Below are 14,457 nucleotides of genomic sequence, written 5' to 3' on the forward strand. Positions count from 1 at the left end.
AGAACGATGATGAAATTGAAGAAGAAGATTACGAAAGCAAAGTGAAAGAATCTATCCAACCAGAAGAGGATGAAAATAAGAAGAAAATTCTAAAGGCTTCTAAAGCTGAAGATCCCATGATGTTGGATAGAATGACTTTGGTATCCTTTGGACTAGTAAATGAATCTCATCATATGCAAAGAATTTATAAAAAATAGAGTAAGTAAAATAAGCCTTCCTTTAGTAGTGGCTCTTGTTTCCCTAATTTTCCCTTCTAAAAAAAGGACGATGATGATGCACCTTGCCAACAAGCACCAGTTCCGCAGCTTGAGCACAACTAAGATGGTTCCTGTTATGTGATGTCTCTAGAGGTGTCCTTAGAATATGAGTCCTCGAGCCAAGAAGTAACTAACTCTCAAACAAAATCAAAAATAGCCATAATACCATTTTAGCATTCCAAAGAGCCAAACGATCCACCATTGTGACGGAAGGAGCTGCTTCTAGCACAACATCAAATGGTCTAAATTGGAAAAAGTACTTTTGTTGGCATGATTAGTTTCTACCCATGTACAAGCTCAACTAGTAGATACTTGTCATGGAGCATCCATAACGGGTAAAACGCATCTTCAAGCAGAAACTTGCATAAACACTTGTAGCATTAGTCCTCAAAGCCTAGACCTCAACCTCATTTGTAATATCCTCACATACAAGAACGATATATCTCCTAATTCTTTTGAACTCATCATCAATCCATCCATCTCTCTTGGTCAACACACTCAAATAATCTTGAATTTGCATCCACTCTCTTAATCGTATCGCTTCTCTAAAGAATTTTCCACTAAAGAAACATGAGAATCATCATATCAATGTAGTAGCTACAATTTCAACCTCATCATTATTAGCCACCATTATATCCTCATCATCATATGTGTCTCTAGACAACATTTCTACCACTAGGTTATCTTTTCCTAAAATGTGTCAAAATTTAGGATTCATAGATTTCATATATGCAACCCATTACAACATGGCAATACCAGGAGTAGCACAACTCATCATCATCCCAAGAAGAGGTAAACAATCACTCCCGACAATCACGCCCTTTTTAAATAATTTGGCTGATTTGAAGACAAGCAAAGAAAGTATATTTGTAGTTACCATGGTTTGAGCAATACAAGAATTCAAATGAGATTGATGCCTCTCTAGAGCTAAATAACTAGATTGCTAATGCATTTCAACTGTAGTGATGTATCAAGTGATCCAATGTATGGAGAGTATGTAGTTGCAATTAAAGCGTGCATCTTTTCTTGGTCTAGACCTCTCTTTCTACTTCCTTCTTCTTTCTCCTTTCATGTTGACCTTGAGAAGCAATTCTCTCTAAACACTAAATCCATGCATGTTCACCAACCATATCAAATATCCCATGTGTTAGAGCTCCATGTCTGAATATGTGACTTCTTGAATGAAGATATATCAATCCTAAGATCATTGAAGTGTTTCTTTTAAAACTAGATTAGTTCTTATTGCTCCTCCATTGCCAGTCTTATGAAATGTATTCATATTCATGAAAACTGTTCTAGAGTTACAATGACTTCAAGTGAAGTAGCAAAGCCAAAGTTATAAAATAGTCTATGATCTTCTTGAGTGCAAGGTAAGGGTCCATATTTCAAAGGTTACTATCAAAGTGCAATGAATGTGGAAGTGTATGACTGGACTGAAAGGAAGACATGAACACAGAGAGACAAGAGAGAGAAAGAAAGTAAACTATGATTTAGGATGCCCAGTCCATGCTAATGCATGGGCACTATCTTGTCTTACACATTTTCTCTCACCTTGGGTTGCATGTTCAATGTTGTTGAGAGAACAATGTTGTATGACAACTTGCAACACAATGACAACCTAAATACTCAATCCATATAGGATACAACCATTCTCAGAAGACCTGCTTTAAAAGTCATCAACTCCATCGTCAACTCAATTCCCCTAGTCCTTCGAATGTGGAGGCCAAGGGCTCATATTATTCTTATTTTTTTAATACACACTTCTCTCATCAAGCATTTATTATATATTGTTAGTGTGTGTTATACATTCTATGCACTCTTTACTTGCCCCATTACTTTCCATCCCTAAGAGTTTGGAAGAGAAGGGATATTATTGTTGAATTTAAAACTAGTTGTAGCACTTAGAAGTAGTTTAGAAGTCTAGGAAAACATATTCCTACATGAGTAGATCTAAATAGATACAAGTCAGAGTGTATATAGACTTGTGGGGCCTATGTTTCTTAAGAGTTGATGGTTACGATTAGATATTTGATGTTGTCATGCAAAAGATGTACCATGCATATCAGTATGACTCAAATTCTAAATTGGTCCTAGCTCTTAATAATTACAAACTAGAATTGGAGATTACATGTTTATTACAATTAGGATGCTCCATATTCATCTCAAGGCATGAGCATTTGAATCTATAATTGTAAGGATAAATACAATTGTTGGAGGTTTGTCTAATAGGTCTCATTCATCACAAATTCTATCAATCACAGCTATGTATATCATGTGCTTTAGATAGTGATATTGGACCTCTCGAAAAGTACTAATTGTCAAATTCTTATGCTCTTTATCACATCTCAATAGAATAAATACATCATTAAGTACTTACTTTGTTGGTCTACAATTTTAATAGTCTTTGGCTACAAGTAGGTGTCTCGTATTTCTAGAGATGAACCTTCTAATGTATGTTATATCATTCTTTAAATGGTGATATTGATCTTGCTTGTTAGCACTAATAGTTAAATTATTATGCTCTTTCTTTGAGCTCACTAGAATCAATACATCATTTAGTACTTGCTTTGCATGTCTAGAATTTTAAAAGGTTTTGGTTACAAGTAGGTGTCTCATGTTGCTAGTAGTCAACGCTCTTATATTTGCCAATGTTTAAAGCTTTAGTGTGATTTCAACATCTTAGAATTGTAGGCATTATTGGTGTTCACTAGATTTATATCTGAATATTGTTATGCTTTGAGTGATGACAAAATATCATTTTATTTAGTGAATGAAGCTTTAGATTTGTCTTGTTAGTCCAAAAATGCAAGGCTAGAGGTGTTAAGAGTACTATAGTAGATCTGTTATAGTAGTTATAGATAGATTGCTCTCAATCCATGGCATTCCTTATCAATTCCCTAGTTAAAAATACACATAAGTAGGGAAAGTAAATAATAGGGAAAATGGAACATTCCCTAGACTTTAGAGAAACTAGGGAATAGCATAGGAAATTTTCATAAGTAGGAAAATTTTCCTATGTAGGAAATTTCCTATGCGATTCCTAGTTTCTCTAACTAGGGAAATTCCTAGGTAGGGAAATTTCCCTATGTAAGAAATTTCCTATGCAATTCCCTAATTTCTCTAACTAGGGAGTGATCCATTTTCCCTATTGTTTACTTTCCCCACTTGTGTATTTTTAACTAGGGAATTTATAGGGAATGCCCTTTTTTTCCTACATAGGAAATGATTAAAAGTTCCTTGTGTATACATAATGCTAAGGGTAATATCTTGGATAAGTGATGGGTAGTACATTCAATTCCAAGTATAATGCTCATATAAATGTTGAAGTATGCTTGATAATTGTAATGGTTGAATATGTGTAAAAGTACATACATAAAGGCCATGATTGCAACTATTCAATTTACAACTATCCATGATTCCATGTCCAATATATTTTTGTTTTGAAGCACGTTGATGAATATTTGAAAATAAAATCCATGATGAGAAACATGATATATGATGATTATACACAAGATCATCATGAGACTCCTATCCAAAATCACATTTATTTGTGACATATAAACACAAGTTTTCACGCATTTTTATATGCGACGAAACCCATAATTTTCATATTAACTTAGATGAAATTTTAAATGCACTTCGATCTGTAATATTCAATGCATTTTTATGCTACTATAAACCACTTTATGAAGGGAAAAAAGTTACGAGCGCTCTAGACCTGTATCATCTAGCCATAGTTCTATACAAATAATAGCTCCCTTATTTTTCTTAAGTTCTTCCTACGTACTCATTTGGCTAAGCATTAACTTCACAAATTATATGCAAGTATTAGGAAAATGTTATACATATTAACAAAGCTTAAGGCAATTAAATGTAGATAACCAAGATGACTAAGAGTAGCTAGTATTAGTTGAAAATGAACAAAAGTAGTTGGTATTGCATAAAATATACGAAAGACATAATACATGATTTTGAAGCAATCTATTATGGCTTCTAGTACCTAATAGGCTACTATGTACATCAATGTTTATATGTCTTATGAAGAGTTGTGACCACCATCCCCTCCCTCTTCATAGATCAATGCTCTTGTCATCCTCATCACTATCTTGCTCCTGCTCCTGGTACTCTTCGCCTAATCTCCATCACCCCCTACTTCTCTTTTTCCCTATCCAACTTAATTTCTAAAAGATGAAGATTGTAGTCTTATACAAGCTCCAATGTAATCTCACCTAGATAACAATGTAAATTAGAAGAGCATATTGCATCATTGTCAAAGGGTACATGAGTCTAGATCATTTTATTTTCTCCAATTCAATAATAGAGCGATTATTTCTTTTGGAGAATTCATGATTTTCATTTTTGAAGGAGTTAGATATGCCAAATGAAATACGGATTTGAATTGGAAGATAGATGACATTGCAAGTATACATCAAAATTAGATATATACTTTGCAAGAAGTAGTTAGAAGGCATTCCAAATAGATATATAAATACGAAAGTAGTTAGTAACAAAGTGCAAGAAACTAAGTATATCCAATAAAAAGAAGAAGATAGTAACAAAGTGCAAAGTCCAGGTAGATAGATCGTATTGCAAGTGTGCATAAATATTACATATGCATTTTGCAATAAGTTTTTACACAATGAGAAAGTATGCATCAACCTGAATAAAAAATGTAAATTATTATCCTCTCTGAAGAGGCTTTCTAAAAGTCCCTGGGCTATCGGACCACCCATTGCCCCTTCATTTATACAAGTCCCCCAATAAAGAATCCAATACTTATGAATCTATCTAAACACTCATCAAAGATCCATGAGGAGTTAAAGTCATGTATTCAACAAGCCCACGAAAGATAAATCGACAATGAATGCAACATCCAAATTACAACATCGAAGTTCAAGATTAGATTTTACGGCAACTTTTATATTCTTCTCGCCCTTCCTAGAAGATGGATTATCAAAGGACTTGGGACATTCAAAACCAATCTAGTCACTTATTATGTCGCGTTTGCCACAATCCATGAGAATTCACCTAGTATTCCATGTCTCAATCTTGGAGCCTTGCCATATATCCTCAACAAGGGAGGGGAAATTAGAACCACCACCTGTTGAAATCAAAGGTCACACAAAGTACAAAGTAAAGACTATCTTTGATTCCAGAATCTCTTAGAGAAGGCTTGAATACCTTGTTCATTGGAAGGGTTGTGATGCTACTAAGTGAACATGGAAAAAAGCCTCCCATCTTTGTTGAGCACCTACTAAAGTAAAGGAGTTTCATCGACGACATCCATTGAAGCCAAGATCCTTACCAAGAAGGCCCGTTGCTCCTCGTGAAAAGCATCGCTAAAGAAGGAGATAATGTCATGGACACCAAGAAACCTAATCTCTTTTAAAAAAATTTGAAAGATTCAAAAAAGTTCTAGGATATTTTCTAAGAATGTTCTAGATAATTCTTTAAAAGGTTCTAGAAGAGCACTTATTTTATTGCTATCATCATTGCTTACATCAACGATTATGTTAAAGGTATTATAATCTAGAAGCTTCCCCTCAACTTGCTTAACTCTAGTAGAAATATCTTGGGCTACAAGCCCTTCAATCTTGCCAACACCAATTGTGAGGCTCCTACGAAGTACGTCCTCTCTACTTGCAATTTAAGCTATCTATCTCTAGTTCTTGCCTTATCTCATCTTGTATTTAATGTAGTCAAAAAATATATTGTTGTACTTCATTCTTTTGTAATAAAAAAATATGTTCTAAAGTTCAATAACTAAGTAGATAATTGGCATTGCAAGTATAAATACTAAGTACATAATACCAAAGAACAATTAAGTACATGTAATAACAATAAATGTGTATGTTAATTGGTAGAACTCTCACCATGTGCACTAACTACATTTCACTTTTGCAAGTATATACCAACTAGATGACAATGCAAAGATAATTCTGTAATTAAACATATGAAGTAAATAAAAGTCATTGTAAGTATAGATATGAAGAAGGTAGATGGCATTGAAAGTACATATACAAAGTTCTTAAGCACAACAAGTGACAATGTGCAACAGCGAAGTATGTGAAAATACAAAGAGAATTTTGCAAGTTCATATATATCATTGAGAGTTAGTATTGCCTTTGAAAAGGCACATCAAGAGATGCACATGTGAGTACCATGAATTTCATCTATATACATTGCAATTGTCTTTGCTTTAATAAAATTCAAAGCATCCACCATACAACAATCACCTTGGGAACCTTTCAAACATCAAGATTTTAATCATCGCATCCAAGATTCACCATGCATTATTATAGTAACCAAACTCTTATTCAGCAATCATTCGAGACAATGATAGATGAACTTTGTGAAGAGATTGTGAAGAGCACACTTTTTCGAAAGAAATCACTGGCTATGGGAGGTGGTAAAAGCCTCCATCTCCTATTATGTATTCCTTAACGTTTTTTTGTGATGCAAGTATTATATTGGTAAAGAAGATAGTTACAACATCTAAGATGCAACAAGGCTCTAGGCCAATGTACTAAGCTTCCTAAAGAAAAGCTTATAAAGACAAAATTTCGATTGAAGAGGTCCTAAAACAACTACGAGCTCTTTTTTAAGGAGCTTGTGCAATCATCGGGTTTCTCTTTTACCCCTTGCCCAAATAAGCATAAATTCCTCTTTGATCATATAAAGTTCAATATAACTGCAACAATTAGGTTTAACAACCTCCAGCTACCTTCATCCAGTTGACCACGATCTGCAAAGAAGACTACATATCCTTTAGATTAGCTCCTTTCAACCATCTGTTAATGGCTCTCCATACTCACACCACATGGAGACATTCCCAAAACAAGTGCTTTTCTATTTCTTTTGCACACCCACAAAATGGGGAAAGAGGTGAAATTGTTAACCATTTACCTACCCTCGCCTAAAGGGGGAGCTTCTTGATCACTAAGCGCCATCAAAACACATTCAGCGTGAATGACGGTGAAGTAGTCCATATCCTCTTAAGTCTTCTCTTACACATGGTAGGGCTAGCCAGTGCGCACTGCTTTTTCCATTTGGTCAATAGACTTACGAAATTTCCCAAAGAGCGCACAATGTAGCCCCACATTGACTTGTAGAACCATAACTACCTCCTTGGGCTTGCAAGGCCTCTGAGGATCGAGCACTCATGCTTGACTACCGAGGTTGGCCAATTTGTTATAACCTCCTAAAGGATTGATCGTAATAGGTCCTTTTCACAATTGCCCAAGTGAAAATGATCCAAAATCCACAATAGGTCCTTAGACATTTATTCTGAAGTTCTCTTGCTAGCTTTGGGTCATTATATATCAGAGGGTGCTCTAAGGTCAACCACAATTGGAAGAGCCATATGCTCCTATTCAACGATAAAGCTCCATGCTTGGGGTTCATGGAGTTCCATGTTGCATTTACAATAATCTTCTACGAATTGCTTACTTGAACTTAAGCAAAGTCCAATTGAAGTATGTTGATAGCCAAGTGCAAGCACACGATTATATCCTGCAATTCTACATTGGTCCATTGCTTGCCATGTATTTTAAACACACCAATCCAATGCCTCATGAGCAAGATCCACAATTGATTCCCACTCAACCTTTTTAGCGGTGCCATAGACAAAGCCTTGAGCTTTGTTATGCAAGTCATGTACCCCGACTCTTCCTGCTTCCCTAGCCGTAGTGATTACATCCTAGCCTTTTTGCGTTGTATGCTTCCTGTCTTGAAAGGACCACAAAAAGATACGTATTGCTTTATCTATCTCCTTCCATGCTGCCTAGCCAAAAGGGAGGAGGGATCCAACATATACAATTTTAGACAGTTAACCTCACTAAAAAGAATAGCAATGTTCCCATCCACCTCTTTGGCTTTTCTTAAAACTTACCGAAAAACCATTTGAATCTTTGTTTTAAAGAGACTTCTCCCATCCATCTCTCTGAGCTAGACAACTTTGAAGCCCAAGTGCAAAATCCGTTACTCATGCTCTCTCCAGAAGAGAAAGAAGAGTTCAATTTTAGTTTGATTAACCAGGCTTTAGGGTCTCTCTCCATCTTGCGGTTGCTTATCAATCACATGGAAGAGCAATTCTTTTTCATTGGGTGAACACCAACAAAGCCAATGGATGGCCTTGCTATATAGATCCCCTTAAAGCAAAGGGAGAGAAAACTGCTACATTAATGCTAATGGAGGCAGTGGCTATGGGTCCAAAGCGCATTGCAAACAAGATGACCATGATAAAGCCCCAACTCACTTGGTCATAGGCCTTGTCATAGTCCATATTAATGAGGACAAATAGAGTTTGCAAACTCATAGCATGATCCACGAAGAGGGTGAGATCGAGGACAACATCCTGGATGTGTCTCCTATGCACAAAGCCAAACTGTTTCTCATGGATGATCTCCGAAAAGAAAAGCTTCACCCTAAGGGATAATGCCTTAGCCCAAACCTTGTAAGAAAAGGTAAGCACGGTAAGCAATCTTGAATTGGAGTTTGGAGCGATCCTATGTTTGAGAATCAATTTTATTAGACCTTGGTTCATGCTAGGAGGCATGCCACCTGACCTTCTTATGTAGTTCATTAGATTAGTTACGTCCTTGCCACAAATTGACCACAGGTTTGGGAATAGCTCACAAGGCCTGCCATCAATTCCTCCACACTTTTTGATTCTCATGGCAAAGACAAAGACTATTATCTTAAGCACTTCTTCCAAGAATGGCCTATCTTGAGCTAGAGCCTTGTCCACCCCAATTGGAGTTGTTGTACCATGCAAGAAGTTCCTTAGCTGCTCATGGTAGTTGGGACATTCAAGAGGGTCACTTCCCACTATTGCAACCAAGTGTTGCCTAAAAGCTTGTGCTATGGAGTGTTCATCAAAGACTAGCACGCCCCCCAAGTTCATAACCTCCATAATTGTTTCCTTGTGTTTAATGACAATGCAGAGTTTTCGAGTAATCTACACCTAAAAGATTGATACTTCTATTGAACTTAAGTATTCTACCTCTATTCAAAGAATAATACTTGAATTTTCAAAATTGGTTGATTTAAAACATTAGTCAAATCTATTTAAAAAGCTTGATCTTACGTGTGGGTTGCAGATCTCGAGCCAAGTGTGGAAAGAGCACAGAGGTTTGCTACGTGGGAGAGCTTGTCCTCCTATAATTTGTTTGCTCGTCCTCCTCCTTCGACTCCTGCAATCTGCTGCTGCTGCAACAAGTCTGCCACTTTTCCAGCTTGAAGCTTGAGAGGCTTGAGAAGTAGCCACGAAGAAACATGTGTTCAAAGCACTACAATTAATATGGTGGTTTCCCGTTTATTGGCGACTCATGCTGAGCTTTACATCTCCATCTCTTCACCTCAAACCTCGATATCATGTAAATTTCACCTCTTTCCACTTTCGTAGAGTTCGACTCTGTCACGCCTACTTTCTTCTCCGCTCTCTCATGTCGAGACGCATGCATGCACTACAGCTTTGCGACGAGGGGACATTGACCAGCAAATTAATTGCCTCAATCCAACATCTGTTTTGTATGGGTGGATCGCAATTCCTAAGATGGTCAAAAGTTTCACCTATAATTAAAAATGCAATCAAGCAGTGTGAGAGCAAAGAGTCCTGACTCCTAATCGTGCCGATACCTTTCTCGGACATTAATTCTCTTGATGTGTCAAGTCAACGTGCAATTTCGAATAGTTACAAAGTTGCCCATAATTGAACTTAAGCTTAGGACCCTTGTAAGCCCATCCAAACTTATAAGCAAGTACTAGTGAAGCCACCGCATCCTGCTGGTCCATAACGAACTACGGAATGCATGGGCTACAATAGTTCCATACCAAAAACAAACAACTGCTTGTAGATCTTGTTCAAAATGGGGTGTCCAGTTGCAGCAAAGCCCCAAAAATATAATAACAAAGCAACTTGGCAAACCCAAAGCTTGCTTCTCTCTCCCATCACACTAGCGCTTTGCTGTCCTTTCGGCATTTTGCGCAATACCAATCTTCGGCAGGGATTTCTGTCAAAGGCGGCTCGCAGCAATCAATGTGCATCCCGATTCCACAACCACTCCCTTGATCATCGCCGCACAGAAGCATCACATCCTCCCTGTCAGGTTCACCACACACAAAACATGCAATGTCCTCTCCGTCTTCACTTGAGGCTGCAGCAGTGTCACTCTTGTTCCCCACACAAACCCCCATGCCATCATTGTCAGGACATGTCATGTTTCGAGCAGCATTGGCCTTTCCTTTTCTTGAAACAAGATATCTACTAACTTCCAGACGTACCAACGCACTCTGTACCATGGAGTGCGTGTTGTACAAGACGTGCCTGTGAAGGGGGAGAGCTGGTCTGCAAACAAAATCCACAAAGAATTCAGCTGTGACACACGCCACCCCTTCATCAAGGAACTCTTGTATCCACCGATCCTGCAGAGGTATTCCAGGACTCACGATAGCAAAATCTGCTCCTGCATCAAGAGCATCCGTATAAGGTGGACATGCTGCTAGAACTTCACCTCCTCCAGCTCTGATAGCACGCTTCAACGTGTCCTGTGTGATAAATCAGGTAGACCACGATTCATGCCACTGTAATAGTATGGAACCTGTTTGGACTTGAAGAGACTAGCAATCAGGGCCACTAAGTTTTCTCAGAAGTAAGGCCATATATATGTAAAAGGCCAATGATTTCCAGCTTACATCTGGTCTCAAATTTGACCCACTTTGCAATGCACAGATGAAGAAGATTGAACAGCACTGGATTTTCAGTTTACATCTGGTCTCAAATTTGACCTACTTTGCAATGCACAGATGAAGAAGATTGAACAGCACTGGATTTCAAATAGTCGTTCTAAATATAAATCACCCACGTGAGAGTGTCTTGTTCTTTCTGGCCTAGTTGAAACTTGAATTCACCTTCATGACAAAACCATCCTTGTCTAAAGTTATTTTGCAACGTCCAATGTTTAACTCAACCCTGACTGATTTAGACAGCAGAAAAGGTTTGGGATTGGGCATGGATGTGCGATTGCACCTGCAAACACACCCATAACTTCCCCACATTTTGTCAAGGGTTAACCAATTGGTCAGATGGTAAGAAAGTACTAGCCTAGTTAATCATATAAATCAGGCATCAGTACTTGAGCTTTACCATAGACTATTACAAGGATTGGCTCATTCCTAAAAAGATTTAGACACGTTTGAGAGGCTTTGACACAAGGAATTAACACACGGTCATGACACCTGCCAAAACACACGTTCACTCCCCAACATCTTTACAGGGTTTAACACACTGGTCAAATGGTAAGATATTACCAGCGATGGCATGCTGCATTCTCCATAAACCATGATACCCATGCCTGTGAAAGCACAAGTTCCTGTACTTTCCCTCAACTTCCTCCACTTCCGTGGAGCCTCAAGGCTGATCAAACCATCCTCAGTGAACCCAGATCCATGCCATTCATACCTCTCCTCCTCTAGGAAACCTTTAGCAGCGTTGCTATCTATCAAATAGTCTCCTCGAAGTACCCACCTGGATAATAACACCCACAGGGAGCAGTATATCAACACACTTCAATGAAAAACATAATAACATTTGGTCAGGAGAGACGAATACCTTCCAGCAGCAGCTGCTGAGAGAAGTTTTTCAGTGCGGCGGAGTGATCCTGCTACAACCAAGTGAGTTGTTTGATCAGACCAAAGATGTGAATCCGGACAAAGCTTCCCTCCAAGACTTCTGGCTATAGCTCGAAGAGACTTCTTCTCTTGATCATGTCCACTCAAAGCAAAGCACTTAAGTTTCACAGATTCAGGAACTGGTGCCTTGGACAACTGAGAAGGCAAGTCTACATGTGTTCTGTGCTTTGGGATCACACGAATACTTTTACTGAACGAAACCTTTAAATGTTTTTTCAATTGTTTCTTTCTCTCTCTCCCCTCATCTGTGCAGTCTTTAGCACGTACTAAGAGTTTACTGTTACTAAGTGCCGTAGACTCAATGGGTGGTTCAAAAGGTTTTGATCTTTCAGCTTGTACTTGCTCCAAAATACAACCTATCTGCTTCATTGTGTCATGCCCACTGCTTTCCTTAGTTGTCTCCATCATTAAGCATCCAGTCTTGCCAGTTGCATGAATTTTAAAGAGGTCTTTATGTTCCTTTCTTCTTGAGGTGTACTTAGGTTTAGTTGATTTTCCTGATTTGTGATAATGTTGGGTGTTTTGATAGCTCATTTCTCTCTCTGTGGGCATTTCATTACAAAAACCAGTGTCAGTATCTGGAATAACATTGTTAGGAGCTGAATCAAACTTCAGTGCTTTGCTATGTGCATTAGTAGCATTCTGTCGTTGCCTTTTTGAGCCAGTTTTCTTCCTGCTTCTGTGACTTACAGTACTGTTGAGTGGATTTCTTGCAAATTCTTTGGAATCAATGTCCTCACTAACATGAGAAACTGAAGTTCTGTTGAAACTACTGTACAAACATGCAGGACTCGGTTCACTATGTGCATTAAGCAAGTCTGTGGCTAGCATCTCAACTTGTCCTTCCATAGGACTGTTCCGTTGCCGCTTTTTCGAAGTAGTTTTCTTCCTGCTTATGCGACTTACTGTATTGCAAAGCAGATTTCTTGCAATTTCTTTTGAAGAAATATCATTGCCAGAGTGAGAAACTGAAGTTCTACTGGCTTTATTGAACAAATATGCAGGACTAGGTTGCATAGCTTCTGAAAGACTTTGAACCTTGTTAGGGCTTTCTTCCCTACAGCAGGTTCCTTCTGCATTACCAGGAGGAGTATCAGTGGCTCCAATAGACTTCAGAGTACTATCTTCATAGGTCGATCCTTTCAGTTGCATCCAACGGGTCACCCTGCACTCCATAACTTCTGAAAGACTTTGAACCTTGTTAGGGCTTTCTTCCCTACAACAGGTTCCTTCTGCATTACCAGTAGTATCAGTGGCTCCGATAGACTCCAGAGTACTATCTTCATAGGTCGATCCTTTCACTTGCATCTGACAAGTCACCCTGCACTCCATAGCCCCTCCAAATAAACGCCCATCTTCTGTAGGATCTTCAATTTCAGTATTGGTTGTGTCTATAGCTTGGCCACTCTGTGCACATGCCTCAGGCTCCAGATGCTGATCAACTTTAGAGCCACTAAACCATCAAGTGATTTTAATTTAGAGTGACTGTTTAATAGAAACTGTGCATAAAATTCTCATCAAATGTAATCACCAGAGTCTTACTTCCTAATGTTCACAAAATGTGAAATTTACAAAAGTTCATTATGTAACATTACAACTATCACCTTGCCAAGTACATTTCCTCTGGCAGAAGAACCCACTCTTTTAAGCTACAAATCAATAAATTCAACAAGTGAGAAAAACTACTCGTGAAAGATAACATGAAATTCATTTGTGTAACTAACCATGGCTAAAGAAGCTTTAACGAGAATCTTTCCATGCTCAATAAAAGAGAGACTTGCAAAGGATTTTTCAGCAACTACTCACCAGTCTTCAAGCCATTGATGACTGACAATGTTGAGCCCAAGCTGTCTTGAAAGACGATACTTTACACCTGGAGAGATAAGCATCAAACTTGTAACTACACAATAGCAATAACACTCCCTCCTAATCTAAGTCCGGCTTTTTGGGTTCACTTGTTGCTCGGCCCTCTAGCAAATGTCTGGCAAATTAATGGTGTCTCTCCTTTCTCTTCACCCTTACCCAAAAGAAAACATAAACAATGTAGAACACAGTCAGTAGTCTTGCATAGCTTAGGCTAGGGCAGTTAAAGAGTCATATAACAAGGACTCCGTGACTAATTTTTGCAACATCTAGTGCAGTGTGATCACCCCACTTTGAATCTAGGCCCATAGCCCTTTATCACATAATACGTTGGAACTCTATGCACTAGTGGTATGGGATGCCAGCCCTTGTCACATGAGCATGTCCTGTTATCTGCTGGTCCCAAGCTCAAGGGTGAGCCTGTTTGGCTCTATGGCTGGCAGGAGATACTGATTTCTTGAGTATGGCTTGTGTCGTGTATCATGTGCAGATGGACCCTAGGAGGGTGTTTCACTGGTATCAGAGCAACAACCTGCTGTTTTACCCATGATACTATGGCATGCATAAGACCTTTAGAAGTGCAGGGAACTATCATGGTCCATGTCTGTCGTGATGACCTTCCTCCTTAGTAGGGTGCTATGGGACA

General features: G+C 38.4%; 1 protein-coding gene across 4 annotated transcripts in view; it reads right to left on the reverse strand.

The window, feature by feature from the left end:
* The window catches only part of LOC148029587 (uncharacterized), a 93,792-nt gene that overhangs the window by 7,824 nt on the left and 71,511 nt on the right, over window positions 1-14,457 (reverse strand). For all 4 annotated transcript variants that reach the window (XM_087688456.1, XM_087688459.1, XM_087688457.1 and 1 more), the window contains 5 exons: window positions 13,755-13,821; window positions 13,553-13,597; window positions 11,869-13,401; window positions 11,568-11,784; window positions 9,346-10,805 (listed from right to left, as the gene is read on the reverse strand). In XM_087688456.1, coding sequence (XP_087544582.1) covers window positions 10,209-10,805; window positions 11,568-11,784; window positions 11,869-13,401; window positions 13,553-13,597; window positions 13,755-13,821 — 2,459 coding nt within the window. In that variant the 3' untranslated portion in view covers window positions 9,346-10,208. The remainder of the gene's footprint in view (window positions 1-9,345; window positions 10,806-11,567; window positions 11,785-11,868; window positions 13,402-13,552; window positions 13,598-13,754; window positions 13,822-14,457) is intronic.

The sequence above is a fragment of the Lygodium microphyllum genome, chromosome 11 (assembly GCF_053477565.2).
Source record: "Lygodium microphyllum isolate KBCC chromosome 11, Lygodium_microphyllum_v1.1.10, whole genome shotgun sequence".
In the NCBI taxonomy this organism is placed as follows: Eukaryota; Viridiplantae; Streptophyta; class Polypodiopsida; order Schizaeales; family Lygodiaceae; genus Lygodium; species Lygodium microphyllum.